The 22,587-nt window shown below is 49.0% G+C and overlaps 2 protein-coding genes across 10 annotated transcripts in view; both read left to right on the top strand.

Annotated features, from left to right (window-relative positions):
* The window catches only part of GTF2IRD1 (GTF2I repeat domain containing 1), a 67,764-nt gene extending 66,389 nt beyond the window's left edge, over positions 1-1,375 (top strand). For 3 of the 4 annotated variants that reach the window (XM_074845614.1, XM_074845613.1, XM_074845616.1), the window contains 2 exons: positions 253-389; positions 1,128-1,375. In XM_074845614.1, the coding sequence (XP_074701715.1) occupies positions 253-389; positions 1,128-1,202 (212 nt within the window). In that variant the 3' untranslated portion in view covers positions 1,203-1,375. The remainder of the gene's footprint in view (positions 1-252; positions 390-1,127) is intronic. The other variant, XM_074845615.1, reaches the window with a different exon arrangement.
* Positions 1,376-13,499: 12,124 nt separating this feature from the next.
* The window catches only part of GTF2I (general transcription factor IIi), a 78,415-nt gene continuing 69,327 nt past the window's right edge, over positions 13,500-22,587 (top strand). For 2 of the 6 annotated variants that reach the window (XM_074845611.1, XM_074845605.1), the window contains exons 1-2: positions 13,558-13,674; positions 14,402-14,578. The gene's annotated coding sequence lies outside the window, so the exon portion shown is untranslated. Of the gene's footprint in view, positions 13,675-13,992; positions 14,305-14,401; positions 14,579-16,918; positions 16,992-22,587 lie in introns of those variants that run through there. The other 4 variants (XM_074845606.1, XM_074845608.1, XM_074845607.1 and 1 more) reach the window with 4 other exon arrangements.

Below are 22,587 nucleotides of genomic sequence, written 5' to 3'. Positions count from 1 at the left end.
GGGATATCAGGCTCTGTAAGTGCTGGAGTTTGAGGTTCGTTTATTTTGGGGATTTTCTTTGCTGGTGCCTGAGGAGCGCTGGCAGCTCCATGCCAGGTCAGAGAGCCCAAGCCCATGTCACCAGCGGTGGCACAGCGGATCGCCGCGGGGGGATGTTCAGCGGGAGGCGAGGTCGGAGTGGCAGGATGGGTCCCTGCATTAGGGACCACTCCAAGGGCTTGGACACCTCATGCCTTCCCTCTCTCCCTGCAGAGAAAGACACCAGCGGTCCCAAACGGAAGCGGAAGAGGATCTCCGAAGGGAACTCGGTATCTTCCTCTTCCTCATCTTCCTCTTCCTCCTCTTCCAATATGGAGTCTACATCATCAACAAATCAGATCTCACTTGTGGTAAAGCCTTCCAAATATTAGGGGGGTTACTGCCTACCTATCTTTCTGCTTCAGGATGCTGCTCTCTGCTCTCCTTGAACCGTCGCCACCTCCCTCCGCCTGACAAACACTATAAAGTGTGACATAAAATGGCACAAGCAGGTTTGGCGAAGGAGGGGACAGCTGTGGGGCTGCCTCTTCCTGCCAGGTTTGTCTGGAGGGGTCAGCAGAGCGAAGCACCCTCCGCCCCTCAGGGGGATGCTCAGCATTAGCTGGAGCCGCAGCACATGAGACAGGCTCTAGCAAATCCCCCAGCCCCTCTGGGTTAAAACACTGGTGCTGGTGGCAAGACCCGGCGGTTCCCTGTGATCTGAGCTCCGCTGGGGATGCTGCTCCAGCTCCGGCTCCATCCCAGGAGTGATGCAGAGCTTCGGCGGGCAGCGAAATTGCAAAAATAGGAAACAAAACAGGGAGGTGCATCCAACTGCTCCCCCTTAGGGCTTGGCTTTGGTTGTGAATGATACCAAATGCTTTTAAAAAATAATAATAAAAAAAAAAGTGCAAGAGAAATATAAACTTAGAAGGTTGTTTTTGTCAGGTTTGCCAGTGGTGTTTTGGTTTGGGGTTGGTTCTTTTCTCTTATTTGGAAAGTGGGAGCAACAGCCCGTGTTGGAACATGTCAGAGATTTGATGTATGCATGGTTTTGTGTTGTGTCCTAACAGAGACTTTTGCCTTCTTTTTCTCTCCCTCTCTTTCAGCAATGGCCCATGAACATGTACATGTTAGACTATGGTGGTCTAAACGTCCAGATCCCAGGACCTATTAACTATTAGACCTCAATACCGAATAAGAACCTCAAATGAAAGAATAAATAAATAAATGTAATTTATGTAAAAAGTGTATATTCCAATATGTATCAATGCCTTTTAGTTTTTCCAATGATTTTTACACTATATTCCTGCCATCAAGGCCTTTTTAAATAAAAATAAAAAGTGTTGCCTTGCTCTTAAAAGTACTTATTTTATTACATATATTATTGATAAATAGCATTTATAGGTAAGAGTAAGTGCAGGATGGCACCCCTGGGCAGACCTTGTCATGCTTTGGTTGCTCAATAAAATCCTTAGTGTCACCAGTGCTTGAAACCAAGAGGTTTGACATGTTTTAATGCTTCATATAATTTAGACCAAAGGCATAAAAATTTACGTACAGAGCTATTGGAGGAGTGGTACCAAACTGCAGCAGTGACAGGCAAGGGAACCAGCCCTTATGAGCATGAGAGGCCTGTGCCCACGAGTCCTGTTGGCTCTGGAGCAGAAGCAGGTTTGGATGAAGCAGGAGGGAGGTGTCAGGCCCCCCAAGGAGCGAGATCCCCCCCAGGCCCTCTCGTGTCTGGCCTCCTGCCGCCCCAGACTTGGGAAGGCACAGAAGCAGTTTTGGTTGCGTGCATTTAACCAGCTTCTGAACCAGGAAAAGATTTTCATCAGGTGAAGTCCTTCACTATTTATGGTTTTCTAAGATTCTTTGATGCCTTACTGGGGGGGAAAGCTCCCACAATAAGTACAAGCTGATCCCACTGGTGCTCCACAGGTTCCATAACGCTTGACCAAAAGCTGCGAGTGGCATTGCTGAGAGCATCCAGGGGAGCCCCTGGGCTCCTCCACGTGCCCTGGGCCGCTTTGCCCCATATAAGAAGCAACCCAGTAAACTGAGGGATATTATTTGATATCTGTGCAATTTAATTCCATTCCGCTCCTGGAGTCTGGCAGCAGAAGCTAACGGCGCTGACCAGTTACTAACCACCGCACATAATTAACTCGTGCTGTGTGTCCGCTGAGAGCCGTGTACGGGTGAGATGTGGCAGGTGGTGTAAGAAGCCAACGAGAAGAAACCTCCCAGCTTGTCTGTAGGTAAATGCAGCCCAGCAGGACCCACCAGTGAAGCGAGATGCCCTGGGGCTCGTAGCTTTGGTGTCCTCCCAAGCAGCAACACGCGGCATCCCGGTGGGGTGACCATTGCTGGGCGTCCCTCCAGGCTGCAGGACGGGTCACAGCCCTTTCACAGAGCAAACCTGCCCCCAAAGCACTGGCCGTGGTCTGCTGGAGGGTGGACGGTAGCAGACACAGGATCTAAGTCACTCATGAAGCTTTTCTGAATGCAATGTGCTGCTTTATTTGTTTTATGGGTTTTTGGTCTGCTCGAGTCCTTGTATTTTCAGGCCACGGGAGGGTTTTGATGGTGGGTAGAAGTGTTTCGAGGCAGCTGCAGTTTTATTTCCTGGCTCTGGACTTGCATTTGCTGTGCAAAGTTAGATGCAAATGATCACATGAGATAATAAAAGCCCAAACAAATGTAGGAGACGGCACAAAGGCAGCAGCCGAAAGAAGGGCAAAGATCTGTATCAGTGACCCCAATTAGAAATACAGTTTGACATCTGAGCGGTTGGCATCAAAATCTGAAGTCTTTCATGTGTCTGCCTGATGCTCAAACCTGTGGCATCTCCAATTAGGAAACAAAGAAACATGATTCAGAGGTAAAAATACAATTTTCTCTTCCCAAATGTCTGAAAGGGACTTATTCACAGATCAAACCCCACCGAGTAGGTGTCTCCTAAGAGGGCACACTCATTATATTTTGAATTTTCTTTTTTTTTTGCCGTTAAAATATAAAGGTCTGATGCTGTAGCACCGAAGGCAGCAGCGTGGTTCAGTAATGAGTGGAGATGTTTGAGGCTGCCCCAGGTCTGCTGCTGGTCCGGGCGTCCCACGAAGGCGCCGGTGGCGGGGGGGAGGCTGCTCGCAGGGTGTAGGTCTGGAGCACTGCACCCTGCACGGGGCCCTAATTACTGCTGCTGAAAGGCAGGGGTGAATGCAGGCAGTGGAGTTAAATTAGGGCATAGGAGCTACACTGGGGACTAATGATTTAGTTCAGAAAGCCAAACGCAATTGTAAAGGCTGTAAATGGAGGGGGGGAATGGAAGCTGAGCAAGGAGGCAGCGTAGGGTTGTTTCCCCGCTCTGCCTCTTCCCTCTCCCCCAGCCCGCAGCCCCGGCTCGGGGCCTGGTTAGCAAGATGGGGCAGGGGAAGGCTGGCTGTGCCACCATGGCATGGGCTGAGCCAAAGCTCTGGGCTCAGGTTTTCTTCCCTAAATTTCCTGATCTATTAATTGTAGCTCCATATGCCCCCAGCCCCGCTCACCAAAGGGCAGCTCGTGCCCTGTCCCGTCTACTCAGCTGGGAAGTTCCGTGGCTGCCCCGCACCTCCAGTGTCCCCTGGTTGGGTTTTGAGGTTGCTGGGTTCTGGTAACAGATATATTTTGGGAAGTGAATCGCAGTAATTCCCACAGTAATCTCAGGGTCACAACATCCACTTTTCATTTTCCCTGGCTGAGGTGGGAAACTCCTGCCCTCAGTGCCTGCATTTGCTCATGACCCAGAAGCACTGACCCTTCCCAATTTGGAAAAATGACAGATATTGCTTTATTACTGTTTTCCCTCAGCTGTAATTCTCGCATCTTCCCTAATCTCAATCCTGCAGTTGCAGGGTATTTTTATACCCAGTTTTTGTGTATAACATGATTATCTGATGAATGGGACCCGCTCCATTACAATTAGATGAGTGAAGATGCAGATCTTAACACTTGAGCCACGTTCCTCATTTATTACTTTTCAAAGACTTTGGGGGGGGGGTGTTGTTTATGTGTTTACAAATCCAATAACAATCCTCATTAAGAGTTGCAAAATATGAAGCCATTTTGATCCCAGGCAGATGGCAGCTAAATGAAGTTTAATTAAAGAATGAGAGCTTTGATTCAAATCATTTTTAAAAAATATAGCGCTCCGAGATGCTAGAGAACAGCATAAACAGCATCTGGGCTTTTATTCAGAAGCCCGAATGCATTTGCAAGGAAACACTTTGCAAACCCTTTCGGAGCAATCATGGGTTGTGGTCGAGGGGCTGGCTGGGTGCGTGCAGAAACCTCCTTCCCCTGATGCCACGGCAAGGCTAGGAAACGAATAATGCAGCCAAGCGTGAGGTCTTGCTTCCTTCTTTGGGTGTTTTTTTTATTTTTATTTTTGAAGAGTTCAGATGATGCCAAAGCAAGACTTGATTTGAGATAGAAATCAAGTTCCAGGCTGTTTTCCAGCATCCCACCCCTCCCTGCAGTAACTAGCCCCGTCCAAGCAGCGCACGAAGCAGTACGTCTAGTGTATATGTTACGTGTGGTCCTTTGTAGCCCATGCAGCCTATAGCACATTGCCTGTCAAAGGCTAAAGCCACTGAAATGGAGGCTGAGGTGTTGTGGGAGGCTCCGTCCTGGGGGTGCCAAGGTTTGACTGCCCCAGGAGCTCCTGGGTGGCTCCGGCCAGGGCTCAGCACTTTCCTGCAGGTCGCCCGCCAGGTGCCCGCCCGGCCGCAGCGGGGTTTAAAGCTCACTGTGTGCTGGTGCACAGGAGGGTGCAAGGGGGAGGACAGCCCGGAGGATGCTTTTCCATACCAAAATTTTCTGTGGTCCCAGTGAGAAGCGGACACAGATTTCTGTGAGGGCTCTTTCTCCAGCAGAGCCGACACCCAAAGTCTTTCCAGGAGCAGCAGCTACTCAACAGCACAATGACTTTTATTTATTTCATGTGTCTACAAGTTGTGTGACCTTCAGCCATGGCTTTCCTTCCCCCAGCACTGCCAGAGGACCACGCCGTGCTCAAACTACAAGGACATTCGGTGCTTTCCATCTCCCATATAACTTGTATATAACATACAACTTGTGCTTTGCCATTTCTCGGATTATTTTCTCCAGTTCATGGCTCAAACACCGTTCAGTTTAAACTGGAAATCCTATTGATTAGGATTACCTAATACAGAGAAAGAAACCCCACTGATGTGCCTGTGCCTGAGAACTGGTGGGCAGCAGTAATGCTGGAGGCTCCAGGGTCAGTCGGGGGGATGGAGCTGCGGTGCTGTAATTCATGAAGACACTGCCAGTGGAGTATCTAAGTCTTTTGTTTAATGAATGTATTACACAGCTGTCTCAGACTCAGATTAACAGGTCCATGGGGTATAAAGGCAGACTGATGTAGCTGAACTGAACTGGCACGCTCTTATGTGAAGATTAACGTCTTTTCATGAGTGGGGCTTTTTGAGAGGTGATGTTTAAGTGGAATGAATCTCTGGGAGCCATCATTAAAGTTATTTATTAATTTTTTTCCCCAATAAGACTATGAAACGGACACTCCTAGAAGGGACAGACTGAATCCCCAGCAAGACCATTCATCTTGCTAAAATGGCTTCATAGTCCTCATGGCAGGGCTGGGATTTCATCGCTGCCTGCGGGATTTGGAGACGTGGGGCTGCGGCACATCCTCTGCCACTGGCAGGCTCAGGGAGGAGACAACTCGGCTGCTTCTCCCTGTTCTTCTAATGGCAAATGGTGGCAGAGAAGACTGATGGATGTCTCCCCTCGTAGCTGCTGTGTGGTCACAGGAGGGTAACAAGGCTCCTCGTTAACCTGCATGTTAATACCTCTCTGAGAAGGGCCTGGGCAGGAGCTTTTTAAGGGAAAAAGGAGGAGAGGAAGGGTGCTGGGAATGGTTCATTAAGGATCAGGGAGGCATCTGTGTGACTCTGTGCCAAAGGATGCCACAGAAATTTGTGTGGGCTAAAGCTGAGGCTGGAGAAATAACTTGGAAGCAAGATCTGTTGAGGGCCACCAAGCTAGCAAACCACATCTCGTGTGGGAACCTCCCCAAAATAGCTGGGGTCTGGGTGGGTCCTTGGGGGAAGCATTGCTTGTGCTTGTCTTGTTCCCTTCTTGGGCCACTGTGCACAACCACAGTAGTGCCCACCTGCACTGCGACTCAGCCCTGCAGCTTGAGCAAGCATGACCTTGCCTATGTGACCCAGGGCTGGCTCTGGGCCAGTGCTCTGGGTGGGGAGGCATGTTTCTTGGAGACCTACTGCTCTTCTTGGTCCCCTGGACATACAGCTCTAAAGGTATGTGCAGATCTGCCCTGCAATTCTGTTCCTGGGGTTTGGAAGAGCCGGGAGGGTCACAGGTGACCTGTGCTGAGGAAAGCAATAAGGACTCCTTTGGTCATGCCCCTTGGCTCTGGTTTGGTGTTGGTCCTGCTGAACCCAAGCCTAGATGTCTGAGCTGGTTTGGACTCCCCAGGCTTGTTCTCTTGGGTCTTACATTGTGTGAACACCAAGGAATTGCTTGTGGCACCTGCATGGGGGTGTGCCCAGGTGTAATCCAGCATCACCCACCAGTGAGGTGCTGCTGTGCCGGGGGCATGGCCCATCCTGGGAAAGCCCCTAGAAGTGGCTGTGGTTGAGTGGCCTGTGATGACAATCTCTCCTCCTGTCCCGCTTCAAAGCTTTCTCTGAATCACTTTCCCCATTTCTCTGACTAAATCAACACAAGCCATTTCCAAACAGATGAGGAGAACTATGAAAAGAACCACCACCGCCACATGTAGCACCATCACTGCTTTGCTACGTGGTGGCACAGGATTGCTTCTCTGTTATAAAGGTACTACATTGGCTTGATAGCTTGGAAACCTCCAGCTTTAGGATAGACCCTGGCAGTGCTGTTGTCAGTCTGTGGAGAGCTGACTGCAGGCTCAAGGTCTTATAAAGGATTATAAAATCCTCGAGAAAGAGGTGCATCTGACTTGTCTAGGGGAGCGATCTTCCTCACAGTTGCTCTACTGATATTAATGGCTCATTTTAAGCTGCTGGTTATGTTGCTGATGTCTGCATCAGTAAATCTGTCTTTTGTTGCAACCAGAACAAAAAAAGACCCTCTTCTTCACACCCAAATGTCAATAGACCTGAGTGCAGAATAACTGGAGGTAAGGATGCAATAGGCTGATTATGTTTAGAAGCACTAATAGACCTGCGGGTGTATAAGTGATAGCGACAGCCAACAGTGTTGAGCCAAAAAAATAAGATGGCCTGGTGTTTGCCTTGGGAAGCCTCTGCGGAGGATGGCACTGATGTGTGAGAGAGCTCCTGCGCAGAGTGCTGACATGCAGAGTGCTCATGGCAGCACTGCCAGGCACCTCCCCAGGAACATCGCTGCTCTGGGAAGGACGGTGATGGATCACAGAATCCCAGAATCATTCAGGTTGGAAAAGACCCTTGGGATCATCGAGTCCAACCATCAGCCCTACTCTACAAGTTCTCCCCTACCCCACATCCCCCAACATCTCATCCAAACGACCCTTAAACACATCCAGGGATGGTGACTCCTCCCCTCCCTGGGCAGCCTATTCCACTGTCTGACCACTCTTGCTGTGAAACATTTTTTCCTAATGTCTAGTCTGAACCTCCCCTGATGCAGACAAACATGCTCTCCCTTGGTGAGGAATGGTGAATGGTCAGTTTGGACAAAAATTACCCAGCTCTGCAGCTGAGGAAAACTGCATCTAGCTTTGACTTCTCACCACCAAGCTGATCAGGGCAGAGTGCTCCCATGTCCCGGGCTCCCTGCTAGGAACACTGGGCTGCTCCTTGCTGCTCCGTTTTAATCTCCTTCACTGCCACTTTCAGGCAGCTTTTGGCCCCTTGGGAGAAGTTGTGCTGTGCCCTGGGGAGGTGAGTAGATGCAGGCGACAGTCAGGTTTACAGCAGCCCTACTGAAGGGCTCCTAACCCTGGAAGATGATCCCCATCACAGCCAGCCTGCGGCCACCTCCTCTCTGCCACAGTGCCCGGCCACCCCCTGCACGGTTGGTACAGGCAGGGGCTCATAAGGGGAAGGGATGGACAGTGTCTAGGAAGGTCAGACTGGAACCATAACCTGAACACGGGCAATTCCCTAAAATGTTTATTGGTTTTGTTGAAAATTTTTTATTTTTGTATAAAGACATTTTTTACAGTTTAGCTGTCAATTAAATAGTTCTGTAATGTAAAGCATAAATGCTCCCAAACTCTTTTCTTCTAGAAACATAGGTTGAGTAGAAATGTCTGTTGTCTTTTATTGCGAACAAGTAAAGAATCCCTTTTCAGCCTTTGGTGTTGTGGGTATTTGTATCAAATACGTAGGTGCCCAAATTGCTGGTCTGTTTGTCAACGGCTTGATCCGTAATTACACTGGCAAAGATTTCTTAGTGAGGAGCATGAAGAGGGAAGAAAAACCCAAACCAAAACAAAAAACCCTAAAACCCCTCTCTTGGATGATAAAGCATTGCTGGCAAACTCCCAAACTAATTTTGTCTTCATAGCAAAAAAATAATTTAAGTTTATTTGGCAGATTGGCTCAATGTATGAGGCACAAGCGCTGCTGGCTTCTGCGTTACTTGAAGATCTTTGTTATATAGCTGAATTAATTTGCAGCGTGCCTGCACTAGATCTGAACTATTGGGTTTTGTGTTTGCTCACTTTGTCCCTTCTGCTGCCTGGGACTTCTTGCAGCACCGGCCCAAGCCTGGCGCTGGGCTGGAGCGGGCCCAGGAGCGCGTGGCGGGGTGCTGGCACGGCTCCCACTCTGCCATCTTGTGCACAACCGTCTCGGCTTTCATTTTAAAAATGCTCAGTCCTTGGCTGGTATGGCTGGGAGGAAAATTTTCAGAAGTACAAGCTGATGCAGCAGTGTCTGTACGACCCTGCAAGTGCAGCAACCATTTTGAGATGTGAATAATTACGCAGAGCTGCGTCCCCTTTTAACGTCCCCATTAACTACTGTGCTCATCGAAGCACCTTACTGCACAGATTTTCTGGGTATTTTCAAAGTGGCAACTTTTGTGCTACAAGTAGATGTGTTTAGGGGTCTCCATGACCTATTGCTGGCGCCTGCAATTTTGGAAAGCATGTCAAGTTGGGTTTTTTTAGTTCTTGTTCTCTGGAAAAAATGCATATTTACTGTCCCTGTAACCATCTGTTAGAAAAGGTGAATTATTTTTAAATGCTTCCTTCTTCTTCTGAAGAGTTACAGTACGCAAACCATTGCAGAATTCCTGCCTGCTCTATAGACTTCGTATTGTCATTAAAAATGATGTTAATAGAAAGATCTTTAAGATCATCGCTCTGTGAGGACATGGAGGGGAGAGCCAAGACATTCTAGTACATCCTTCCTTGCTAAACTTCCCAGAACATCCTTAATTGAGGGCAGAGGAGTAAATTATAGGGAAAAATGGTGCCTGTGTTTTTACAAGCCAAATCTTTGTACTGCCCATGTGCTCACCAGCCTCTCACGTGCACCATGTTCAAAGGAAAAATATAGGATGTCCTTATTTACTATTTAACGGAGAAAAAGCTTAGTGACAGTAAACTGCAGAGAAATGTAGACAACTGGAGCAAAGGAAAATTGTTAAAGGAGCATGAAATAAGCTTATCTGGAGCCATGTGCTGGAAAAATGTGGATTGCTATATTCTTGTTCTGGTCCATCATCACTACTGTTCTCTGATGCAAAGAGCACGTTGCTGCTCCTGGGCTGTAGTGGAGCTATTCTGGTTTGAGAGTTGCAATTAAAAGCATAAATTGGAAGGAGGAAAGAGATTCTATTTACGTATAAAAGAAATAGTGCGCAGCGAGGAACTATGAACCCCATGCTCTGAGGGTCTGACAGATTTGCACACAGCTTCCAGACACTGCAATCTGACTTCTGCACAAAATATAAAAGACAATATAACTCTGCGTTGTTTTTTCCTGAGAGGTTGGGGCTTCCTCCTTCCTTTCCCTCTGCACTTCCCCTCTATTCAGAGGTTATATATGTGAATCCTGTAACTAAAGCACTTTGAGAAAGAGATGGCAAGACACCAAGTAAAGGCTGGCAAACTGAGGCACATATCCTGTGCTGGACAAAGATAAGGCAGTACTGGGGGGAAAGAGTTGAGACTGGATCTGAACCCTCCAAGCGTGAAGTTTTTGCAGGGGTTTTGAAGTTTTAATGCCTGGAAAAGCAGGTCTATGGTGATCAGTGTAAGACTGGTTGGTTTCTACTCGCCCTCATCCCTTCACAAATTCTTAAGGACTCAAATAATTTCAACAGGCGTATGCTAAGGTTTTCAGACTCTCAGATGTTAGTTGGCAGTTGTCAAGGATATTTAGATTTACCCATAGAAACTTCAAGGGTGAGTTGACTGAAATCCCCTATGTTACACTTAGCTTGAGGTTAAATTTGTAACTTCTTGCATGTAGTGAAACAAAGCTTTCTGATAAAGACAGCCTAGTTCTTGTGAGTGCTAAAGAGAATAATGTAAGGGGGGGATGAAACAGAATAATTCCCCAAACTAATGAGTAAGTAAAAAATAAATTGTATGTATTGGTCTCAATTTCTTTACAGAAGACGACTATGAGCTTGAAATGGAATTTCTCTTTTTTTTTTTTTTTTAAATGATGATAAAAATAACTGTGAATTCAACTCCCCTCTTCCAACGTTTTTGGTTTTACAGTCTGGCTCCCTTGTTTAAGAAAATGTTTTGCTTGCCTTGTAGTCATGTGAAAATCTTTTTTCAATCTGGAGTTGAAGCGCAGCTGGTTAACTAGTAGAGGGAAAAGCAAAGCGATACAAAATACTTTAAACCAAGGGATTCAGATTAAAGTCTTTTCTGCCAGAACACCTGACCTTGAACTTCAAACCTAGAAAGAATAGCAAGATTAAGTGGTCAGATGTTATATACAACAGTCATACAGGAGTCTGCTGGTAAAAATTCATGGAGGCTGTGTGTTAAGCTGGATGTCTTTTCTAGAAGGAAGCTGCTTGAATTTCTAGGCTCTGAACTGATGGAGAAATTCTCGTGGTCCGTGGTAATATGTTACAGTTGTTAATTACTCTCGTTACTAAAAACATTATTTCTAGTCTGAGCATTGATTTACAACACTCAGCGAATGTCTCCGAAGGATTTAGAAGCCTTAAGGAACTAATTTTTCAGTTACTCATCTTGTAACCACAATGGGTAAACATTATTCCACATAAAGCATAACTTATCTCTCTGACTTCATTTAACTCCAAAACTTTATTCAGCTCCACAGCTCGTGTGGCTGGCTCAGGTGGTAGAGAGGGATACAGAAGAGTGGGAAGAATCTTGTCGCAGAGAAATACCAAATTTCCACTCTTCCAAGGACCCATGTGGTAGTAAATGAGCCAAGGCAGCAATGATCTTACCAGCGGGAAGCAGCTGCCACTTATGACTCCTAAAACAAATCGTGATGTGATGCTGTGTAACCAAAAGGCATCTTCTCTGCGACCACGACCAGTCCATACCTGCAGGAGAAGGGTTTGGATGCAGCCTCTGAATTATATCCTGGCAATGAGCTTCCAGTTCTGACGCAGGTAAAACTTCTCCTGTCTTCCAGGAGGATTTGCTGGAGTAACTTTTGGACAGGGTGTACTTAGGACATCTAAATCTGTGTGACGTGGCCAGCACGGGCTGCGTGTGCAGTAGGGTACAGCTGGAAGATGACAGCATGCAGTTATCGTGGAGTGATGCCTTCCACTAAAAATGCCATCTAAAGGGCAAAGGGAGCTGACACCGATTTAGAAAACAGTTGTGGCTGCTTAGAAAGATTTGGTGTCCCTTGTGCTCAAGTCGTTCAACAGAGGTTATGCCTTTCCCTGCACAGGATCTTCAAGAAGGAACCACCCAAGTGCTGCAGGGCATAATCGTCTGTTTAGGTTAAGCTGGTGATGAAAGTGGGTGGTGGCTTTTTTTGTCCTCTGGGTTTTCTGGAGTGCTTTGGGGTGGTTTTTCTTGGTTTGGGTTTTGTTGGTTGGTTTTGGGTTTTTTTTGCTAGGTCATTGCATTGTCTCCTTTCCCACAATGTAAATGATGAGAACAGTTACATCCGAGGAACCACCGAAAGCCACAACATCTTGAATCCCTCGGACCGTTTGCTGGCGGGACGCGGGTCAGCCTCCGCAGATGGGCGTGTTTTGCACAGCGTCTATAGGCTCAACAGCTGTGGTATGGGAGCGGCCAAAGTGCCTCCTGCAGGGTCCCCTCCCAGCACTCAGCTTCTGAGTTTTATTCCCCAGTTTGATTTATCGCTGTTCATTGCGACTGGGAGGAAGCTGAGTGCTTTCAACTCAGCACGCTTCCGTTTCCTTCGCAAATGAGATTTACGTGCAATCGTAGGGTTTGGTGGTTACTCTTGACCAACTCTAAACACTGTTAATGTTTCAAAAATACCAGTAACAGTTTTATACACATGATAACAGCCCTATAAACACTGTAATTTTTGTAAATATCATCATTTTATTCATAGTTTGATTGTAAAACTAGCTATTTTTAAGTTTGATTTGGAACAAATTTTGAAATGCAATGTTTCCCTTTGAACGGAAAACTTTCTACCCACGTTTACCACATTGAACCTAAATTCAAAGGAAAAGAATAGTGACACCAGCTGAGCCATCCGCCTGGTTATACCCAGGAAAAGAGATTTCATCGATGGCATCCGTTATGCCGCGCACCTTGGTGAAAGGTTAGGTCCTAGGTTATTAATCGTAACTTGCGGCAGCGGGGGAATTACTTTGCTATTCTTTATTGAACCAAAAGCTGGCTTTGTTGGCAGGAGCCGTTACACCGGGCCGATTCTTGCGGAAGGGGAAGGCAGGTGGCGAGGCTGAGAGCCCGGGCCGGGGGGGCACAGCCGGCCGCGCACCGCAGCCGCCCGGCGCGGGGTGGGCGCAGCCGCTGCCGCCGCCCTGCGGAGCCGTTCCGGGGGCCCGGCGCTGCCGCTCGTCCGACGGGCCCTCGGCCATGCAAAGGCGCGCTGGCACGGCGAGGCCCCGCCGGGCCAGGCCGCAGGGAAGGAAGGCGGAGCGGAGGGAGAGGAGCGGCCCGGCGGGGCGGGGCGGGGCGGCGGCCGCCGTCATCTTCCGCCCAGGGCCCCGCGCCCGGCCAGCGCCGCTCCGGCCCGGCTCCCCCGCTCGGCGCAGGGCTCCGGCCGCCCCTTCCCGCGCGGGGCACGGCGGGAGCCGCAGTCCGCCGCCCTCCCCCGGGCCCGGCCCGGCCCGGCCCGGCCGCCGCCGCCCGACTACAGCTCCCGGCGGCCCCCGCGAGGGACGCGCCTGCGCGACCGGGGCTCCGCGAACAAAAAAAAAAAAAAAAAAAAAAACCCAAACCTGCCCCCTCCCCTCCCCCGGAGCGGCGCTGGGCTCAGCCCGAGACCGTCGGGGGGGAACGCGGGGCCGTGCGGCGGCCGGGCCCATCGCCGCGCCCGGTGCGTCGGCAGCCGCCGAGAGGCCGCGGGAAAGCCGCCCCTCCCGCCAGCGGCCCCGTCGGCCCCGGCCCTTCTCCCGCAGCCCGGCGGCGCATCCTCGCCTCCAGCCAGCAGGACCGGCGCCGTCCGCGCCCGGCGGCGGGTGAGTGGGAGGGCGGGACGGGGCCTCGCCGGGACGAGGCGGGGCGGGGGCCGGGGCCGTGACCCCGCGGATCCCTGAGGGGAGACATCCCCGAGCGCGGGGGGGGCGTTGGCGGGGGGGGGGGCGCGTCCCCCGGGCCGCAGGGGCAGCTCCTGCCGCCGCTCGGGGCACTGGGGGGGCCCGGCGGGGACACCCCGGGAAGGTGGGGGGGGGGATGGCGCCCCCTCCTCAGCGCCGCACGCGGGGGGCGAGGGGCGGGGCTCCGCGCCCTTCACCGCCCCCTACCCCGGGACCCCGGCCGCGGAGGGGAGGGGGCGCGGCCACCGCGCTGCCGCCTCCCATTGGCTGGCGGGGCGGCGCGCACGTGCCGGAGGCCCGCGCGTGGCGGCGGTGATTGGTCGCGGGCGGGAAGGGGCGGGGCGGGGTATGCAAAGGAGCCGCGGGGAGGGTCCGGCGAGGGGCGGCCTGTGCCGTGGCGGAGCCTGCCCGGCCCGGGGGCGCGGTGAGTCCTGCTCCAGCGGGGCCGGAACCCTCAGCCGCGGGGCAGCGCGCACCGAGCGCGGGGGCAGCGCCGTCCGGAGCTGTGTAGGCCAGTGCCCCAGCACGGGGGGAAGCGCGCAGGCAGCTCAGGTAAGGCGTGCGTGCAGTTACCTAGATTTTATTTTTTTTTCCTTAAATTCTAGAAGCGTTTAGATTTTTTTTTTTTTTTTTCCTTTCTATATACCAGGTGACTTAACTGCGAACTCAGGCGCTTCAGTTTCACCCCGCGGGTGGCAACTCTGCAGTAGTCAGCTGTGAGGGGGAGCGGATTGCCTGGGGAAGGGCGTTCGGGCGGGAGGGCCCCGCAGAGAGACCCGGGGTGCGCCTCTGCACAGGGCTTGCTCGAGGCAGGGATTCGGCAAAGGTGGGTCTGTGTGCAGCAACAGATGGTTACAGAAGTCTGTCGACCTGATGTTTAAGGGAGGTTAACATCGCACACCTGTCCCAGTGTGTAACCTTACCTGCCTCTCTTGCATTCGTGGGGTGGGCTGACCCTGGCTGGACACGAGGTGCCCACCAAGGTGCTTTATCACTCCCCTCCTCAGCTGGACAGGGGAGGGAAAATATAACGAAAGGCTCGTGGGTCGAGATAAGGACGGGAAGAGATCACTCACCAGTTGCCATCACGGGCAAAACAGACTCACTTTAGGGAAAACAGTTTAATTTATTATCCAGCAAATCAGAGTAGGATAATGGGAGATAAAACTAGATCTTAAAAACACCTTCCCTCACTCCTCCCTTCTTCCCAGGCTCAACTTTGCTCCCGATTTCTCTACTTCCTGCCCCTCAGTTGCAGTCAGTTCATCACCCATTGTCTCTGCTGCTCCTTCCTCCGCAGGGGGAGGTCTCCTCACACTCTCCCTGCTCCAGTGTGGGGTCCCTCTCACAGGAGGCAGCCCTCTGCAAACTTCTCCAATGTTGAGTCCTTCCCACCGGCTGCAGCTCTTCCCGAACTGCTCCAGCGTGGGTCCCTGCCGCAGGGTGCTGTCCCTCAGGCACAAACTGCTCCAGCGTGGGTCCCCCGTGGGGTCACCAGTCCTGCCAGCGAACCTGCCCCAGCGTGGGCTCCTCTCTCCACGGGGCCACAGGTCCTGCCAGGAGCCTGCTCCGGCGTGGGCTTCACCCGGGGTCACAGCCTCCTTAGGGCAACCCCCTGCTCTGGCGTGGGGTCCTCCCCGGGCTGCAGGTGGGTGTCTGCACCCCCCGTGGAGCTCCCTGGGCGCAGGGCGCAGCTGCCTCGCCATGGGCTGCAGGGGAATCTCTGCTCCGGTGCCTGGAGCAGCTCCTCTTTCTCTGACCTTGGTGTCTGCAGAGTCGTTTCTCTCACAGTCTCACTCCTCTCTGCAGCTGAAGTTGCCGTTGCACAGGTGTTTTTTCCCCTTAAATATGTTATCCCAGAGGTGCTACCACTGTCACTGATGGGCTCAGCCTTGGCGAGCAGTGGGTCCATCTTGGTGCCGGCTGGTGCTGGCTCTGTCAGACATGGGGGAGCTTTGAGCAGCTTCTCACAGAAACCACCCCTGTAGCTCCCCCACTAACAAATCCTTGCCACACAAATCCAGTACAATTGACAATAATGTTTTTAATCGTAACAGTGTTTTGGGTGTCACCTGTTGTGTTTCCAGTTCTTTATTTGCAGGCTGCTTTTGCCAAAGGTTTGGTGTGTAAGTTGCCTGAGAGAAACATCTGCATGGTGACTGTTTAATGAGTGCAACCATCCACTTCTAAGCTAATTGTGTAGCTGGGTTGTTGTCAGTATGTACAAATCTTTGTGTTAATATCTCGCAATAAGGAGCAACTTTTAGACTGTGCTTTTAAATATACCTAATATTTGTTTCTGCTTGTGTAACTTTAACTCTGCAATTAAAATAACAAACCCCTATAAAACATATTTTAAAAAAACAAACAAAAAGACTTGTAAATCCATTAGTGTGCTGGGTTTGTGTGGCAGGGTTTTTGGTAGAAGGTGAAGGGCTACAGGGGTGGCCCCCTCTGAGAAGCTGCTGGAAGCTCCCCCGGCTCCAACTCAGCCCTGTCTCTGGCTGAGGGTGAGCCAATTGACAGCATATTTAAGAAGGGGAACCTGGGAGCAGGGGGGATTTTGAGGATGAGTTATGATAAGGTCACCTCTGCAAACACTGAGGTCAGTGGAAGGAAGGAGGAGAGGTGTGCCGGGGCAGAGAGCCCCCCTGTATCCCGTGGTGGGACGGTAGGGCCACCCCCCTGCACCCATTGGGGGTCACGGGAGGAGCAGAGGTCTGCCTGGGGAAGGACCCCCAGGACTCTGTGGGAAGAAGCAGCCCCCGCTGTTGAGGTGCAGCATGTGGAGGTGACCCACACTGGAGCATCTCGAGAAGAATGCATCGCGTGGGGAGGACTCATGGCCGAGAGAGTTTGTCGGTGGCTGTCTCACGTGAGAGGGGGAAGGATGCAGCAGAGTGCTGCACCCCCTGCCCCTGTGGGAGCAGGTAGAGATATCAGGAACAAAACTGAGCCAGGAAGAAGGAAGGGGTGGGGGAAAGGTGTTTATAAGATATGGTAACGCTTCTCACTGTCCCATTCTGTCTGTTAAGTGTCGTTATCATCAGTGTTTTGAATTTAAAGTGACTCCTTTTTCTTCCCTAACGAGCCTGTCTTTTGCATGTGACTCCTCCCTGTCCCATCCCCATTCCTGACCCTATTGATCCATTTTTCTCCTTCCCAGCCCTGGGTGGCAAGAGGTGAGTGAAGAGCTGTCTGGTGCTCAGTTGCCCTCTGGGCTCAAACCACACAATCAGGTAAATGAGATGGCGTAAAAGTTTGTCACCTTAATGGCCTGGTAAGAGGCTACTGGCAGCCCTTTGTCTTATCTATCAGCATATGAGAACCTTTTCATAGATGTTTGGTTGAAACTCACGTTCTGCTGGAAAGACTGTGAATTTGTAATTTTCTGACAAAAAAAGTTACTGACACAGCCCCAAACCTTGATCATGTCTTTATTTCTGTTCTTGGATCCTGGATGGAGAGAGGCTTCTAACAGGATTGATATAAATGCTTTAATTCAAGGAAGAACACGTGTAATTAATTCCATGGAAATTGGTGTTTTGGTTCATTTGGTTAAATAGGATAAGAGGAACAAGGGAGAGAAATACTGAGGGAATGAAGTTACCAAACAGAGGGGACTGATTACTGCTGGAGAGTGAGGGGTGATTAGTTCCCCAGGTTTCCCGGGGTGCCCCGATGTGCCGTGGTGGGCAGCAGCGCATGGGTGCGGGCACAGGAGCTTCACTCCGTGAAGTTACCGTGCAAAGGTGTGCCCTTCAGATACCAGCTATATATGGGTCGGATGATTTTTTTTTTTCAGGTGTTAGAGCATGAATGGGTGTTTAGTGTCGGTTTAGCTTTTTGTGGGATCCGCAGAGGAATTAAAGGGGGTTTGTCTGCACTTAAATCAATTTGAGCCTTTTGTTTCCTGGGATCATCGCAGTATGACATAGAAATCCAAAGGACCAGCTCACACTAGCAAGGACAATTCTCTCTCTGGAAAATGTGCCAGAACCAATTTTGTTATAATTAAATAAATACCAATAGAGTTTAGACTAATTCACTTCTCAAATATGTGTAAGTGTTGATGGACACACAGAACTAAAGTAACTGTTATTCGGCATGATCATCATGTTGACTAAGTAAATATAATTACACTGGTAAAGACAGAAATTATCAGATGGTCAGGACTGCTGTGATTAATATTTCATTTTGTTTGCATGGTTTCACTGTAATTCACGAATGCCTAGGTGCTGCAGTAGGACACTGCCTACTTAAAAACTAAAAAACCGAGTAAATTCTTCACTGAGTCTGTCTGGCTTTAATACAGAAATGGAGTTTTGCGCTAATGTTTTCTTAGCTGCTCCAAACTGGGTAATATGTTCGCTTTTATACAGTTGCCTTGTGAGGTATATAGTTCGATACTGTATCTTCATTTTATCTAAAATTTTGTGATTGTATGTTGGTCTATATTAGAATCTTTAGAAGTAGTGAAAATCAAATTTAAATATCTCTTTGCAAACATGCAGACTTTTGAATGAGAGAAATTTGAGGTACTTTTAAAATAACAGTTCCTGGAATTGTGTTTTACTTTTTTTAATGGTTCTTTAAGAGTAGCAGAGGTAGTTGCCATCTAGGCTGACTAAAAAGCCATCATATGGTGCTGAGTATCATAAAAGTACCTAGAAAAAGGGGAACTAATTATTACTGGCTTTAAGGGGGTCTCACAGCTGTGTAATGAACTGTGCCCCCCCCATCCCCAGCAAAATGCTGCTGGTTCTGTGTGACTCTGCTGTCTGGGTGCTATCAGGTGTGCTGAGCACCAGGTGTTTCCCCTCGGAGCTTTGTTTGTTAGGGGGTCCTTGTTCTCTTTCCCGTCTGCCTTTGGTTGCTGACCTTCTGCTCGGCTGCCCTCGGAGAAAAAAAATGAAAGCTTAAATCAGTGAGCACTACAGTAGGGATTGGGGGCAGTGTGTTGGTTTACAGCGAGATCGTATTTCTGAGTGGCGTGATTCTGCGAATTGTCTCATTAATTAGTGTGGCATGGGGGGCCGTAGCGTTGCTGGTGTGTTTTGGTGGGGTTAAGCTCTAATGTAAAACTCTCAATCTTGTGGATTCTGCTGCTGTGAGTTAAATCCCTGTGGCGGGAGTTGGATTGAAATGGTGACAGCGAATGTCCCAGCTGCCATGTTTAATGGGTCACTGTTGCTGCGCTTGTAAAGGTGTCGGGTGTGAATGACAAGAGCAGGGAACCTGCTCCTTGGGTGAAACCAGTGAGCGCCATGTCTGTATTCCTGGTGTCTTGGACTAGAAAGCGATACAGCTTAAGGTTAGAGAGATAAACATGCTTAATTGTTAGTGAGCAAAGTAGCAAGAAGGTTGGCTTTAATTGTGATGTCCACTTTTCCTGAATCAGCTGCTCTGCTGCTCCAGATAAGAGGCTGGGGAAAAAGGAAAAAGAGAGACCTCAGGGAGTATGTGTGGAGGGAAGAGCAGGACAGAGCCTCCCTGGTACGTTAAGGCTTCTTCAGAGCTACTCTGCTGTCCTTGAGAGTTATTTTAATTCATTTTTAGGGGTGGTTAACAGCCTGGATTCAGTCTTAGCTAAGAGCTGACCATGCATATGTACATGACTGCTCTCAATCCAGTGAGTCCAGGTTTGTACCTCCAAGAGTCTTTAAGAGCTGACAGTAAGCCGGAAGAGATAAACCCAGATGGGTTTGAGTCGACTAAATGCCCTCTGGTATCTCCATATTGTCTCTCCTTCCTGTTCTGATGTTGGGAAGCTTCACCCTCTTGTTTTTGGTGTAGGCTGTAAGCAGAGTTTAAACCTGCCAGGCTTGCCTCTGCCTCTTTGCTTTGGATTGAGCTGGCTCTGAACATCTGGAGCTGCTTTTGCTTGGTCTGGTCCAGCAGTGTTTGTGGTTCAGAACAGGCTCGTCCTCCACAGAGGTAGCATGGATGTTGCTCATCCAAATTGATTAATAATCCACATGCAGAAGAAGCTGGCAATGTTTTTGTGAAGGAACTCCCAGATTCTTTGCTTCTATTTCTTTTGGGCTATGGCTGGTGAAAATACTTCCTTTCAAAACATGATTGTGTGTATATGAAGATGGGGGTGTCTCACACTCTGAGCACCCTTGCTGTTAAGCTTGTTGTGTTTCTGCTATGCATGAACAGTCTAGTGGTTGGAAGGAGCTGAAAATTGTCACTTGTAGACTATTTGTATGATTTTTAAGATGATCAATGGCATGTCATTAACAAGGAAAATAGATCATCCTTACGGGGTTTAGCGTAGGTCAGCTGTGAACAGATGCTGGAGGGTGAAGGTGAGAATCTCCTAACGCTGTGTGCGCTGAGGCTAGGGTAGATGTGTTACAGAAAATCAGAAAAAATGGTGGTGGTAGGTTTGCATACCAACAGAGTTTCTATGCTAGGTTAGCTAAGAGCCATCAGACTTCTTCTGAAATATGGGATCACTGAACCAAATTGTATGAAAACATAACAGATTTTTAGCCAAGATTTGTTTAAAAATATTCATTTGCGCTTAACAGCTTGTGAGTATTAATCTGTACAGTTTGGGAAGAACCAACTTGTGTCCTTTGTCAGAAGGCCAATATTTGGACAGAGTTAAATATGCTGAAATTGTGTCTTGGCCTAGAAGACAAAGAAGCCAAGGGGTGAAAGCTGCAACAGCCAAGAAGCAGTCTAGCTTCGTTAGACTTCTTTTTTAGTGGTATATTTAGTTGTGTTCCTAATTGTTCCAGCTTTGTAATGAAATGTGTGCTTTTGTACTCTGCTAGAATAACTTTTTTCCCCCAAATATCAGAAGTGGCCCATGGCAATCTAGCAGTAGCTGGACTTCTTTTCCCTAGGGAGCAGCAAATCTTCAGTGGTGTGTAAGGGTGAGCTCACACAACCCCCCCAACCAGCTGTATTTTGGGGTTCTTGGGAGTTATGTTCTTTTCTGTTAGTGTGGCAGGATTTGTTTTAGTGTTTGCAATGCTAGGTGAGGGGTTAGTGGAGAGAAGTGTGCTTTGGCATCCACAGCTACTTTTCTGGAGAGTAGCAGGCAACGGATAGGTGTACCATTTTGGGAACACCCGCTTGCATTACATCTGGTGAAGGGTAAAACAGTGTTGCTATTGTTTATTAAGTCTCTAAAACGCATATTTCTTTTTTCCCCCCCTAATTTTCCATATGTATTCTTTATATGCTTAAATAACAGTTTTTCTTCATAAAGCTTAATGGGGGTTGTTTTTTTTTTTCTTTTTGTGTGTCTGACAAGCAACTACTAGAGAGAGTATCCGTTACTAGTGGGTTTATTGGCATGTTTGCCAGGGAAGATGGAAAGTAACTTTGTCTTGTGGTTTTGTTCTCTCTTGCCTTGAGTATTTCTATTTTTGGGGTCTAAAAGTAGAACCCAGCAAGAAACAGGCAGAGTGAGATACGTGTTGGTTTGATTTGGCTTCCTGAAAAGCTACTGGTTTTGGTCTTTGGTTTTCTCCCTGTAAAAGGAAAACCCTGAGGGTTTTTCAGCTCTATATCGTGGTGACCTTCTCATCAGGAAGCATGCTGGTTTTGGCTGGGACAGAGTTAATTTTCTTCATAGTAGCTAGTATAGGGCTCTGTTTTGGATTTGTGCTGGAAGCAGTGTTGATAACAGAGGGATGTTTTAGTTATCGCTGAGCAGGGCTTACACAGAGCCAAGGCCTTTCCTGCCTCTCACCCCACCCCACCCGCGAGGGGCTGGGGGTGCACAAGGAGTCGGGAGGGGACACAGCCGGGACAGCTGACCCCAACTGCCCAAAGGGATATCCCAGGCCGTAGGGCGTCACGCTCGGCATGGAAAGCTGGGGAAGGAGGAAGGGGAGACGTTCGGAGCGATGGCGTTTGTCTGCCCAAGTCACCGTTAGGCGTGAGGGAGCCCCGCTGTCCTGGGGATGGCTGAGCACCTGCCTGCCCATGGGAAGTGGGGAGTGAATTCCTTGGTTTGATTTGCCTGTGTGCATGCCTTTTGCTTTACCTATTAAACTGTCTTTATCTCAACCCACAAGTTTTCTCCCTTCCGATTCTCACCCACATTCCACTGGGGAGGAGTGAGAGAGCAGCTCTGTGGGGCTTAGTTGCCAGCTGGGGTTAAACCACAGGCAGGAATGGCTAAATGCTACATCTTTGCTACTCTACCAGTGTGTTTTGTGAGGCTTTGTTCATTGTTACAAGCCTTTACTTAGGCAAAGGCTCATCTTGGCGCTGTTAAACTGAAGGATTTATAGGCAATTATAACTAATAGTAACTGGTCTGGAAGTTCTTCTTTAGCAATATGTGATTAAGATGAATAGACGTGTCATAAGTGGTATTCTGTTGGCCAGCTTGTAATTGTTGAAAGGATGGTTTTTAAATTGGCCTTTTTGTGTAGCACTTTGGTAAGGGATAAGGTGTTACACTTTTATTCAAGGCTTTGCACTGGGAAGTTACATTGGGCAATGGTGTTCTCACACGCTTTCTAAGGGGTGGATCTTGGAAAGGCAGCCAGGTTCATTATATCTACTGAACCATAGCCTACTCTTTCTAATAATAAACACTGTCCCAGTGGTATAGATAAGGATAGTGGAGAAAACTGTTGTTTGAAAGGGAGAAACTGGCAAAATGTGGGGGGAAAAAAAAATCTTTCACATGAGACTTGCTGTAAAGTGGTTAGGAAAAAATATTCTTGCGCTGTCATGGTGCAACAGGATGTCTCTTAAATCTACATTAAACACTGATCTGGCACCAAACAAACTGATTAAACAATGGGTATCCTAAAAATACAAGGCACTATGACTTTATACTTTAGGAAGACTCTTCCAA

This window comes from Strix aluco, chromosome 19 (assembly GCF_031877795.1).
Source record: "Strix aluco isolate bStrAlu1 chromosome 19, bStrAlu1.hap1, whole genome shotgun sequence".
Lineage (NCBI taxonomy): Eukaryota > Metazoa > Chordata > Aves > Strigiformes > Strigidae > Strix > Strix aluco.
Note: the sequence above shows the minus strand (reverse complement) of the source record. Positions and strands in the feature narration are given on the sequence as shown.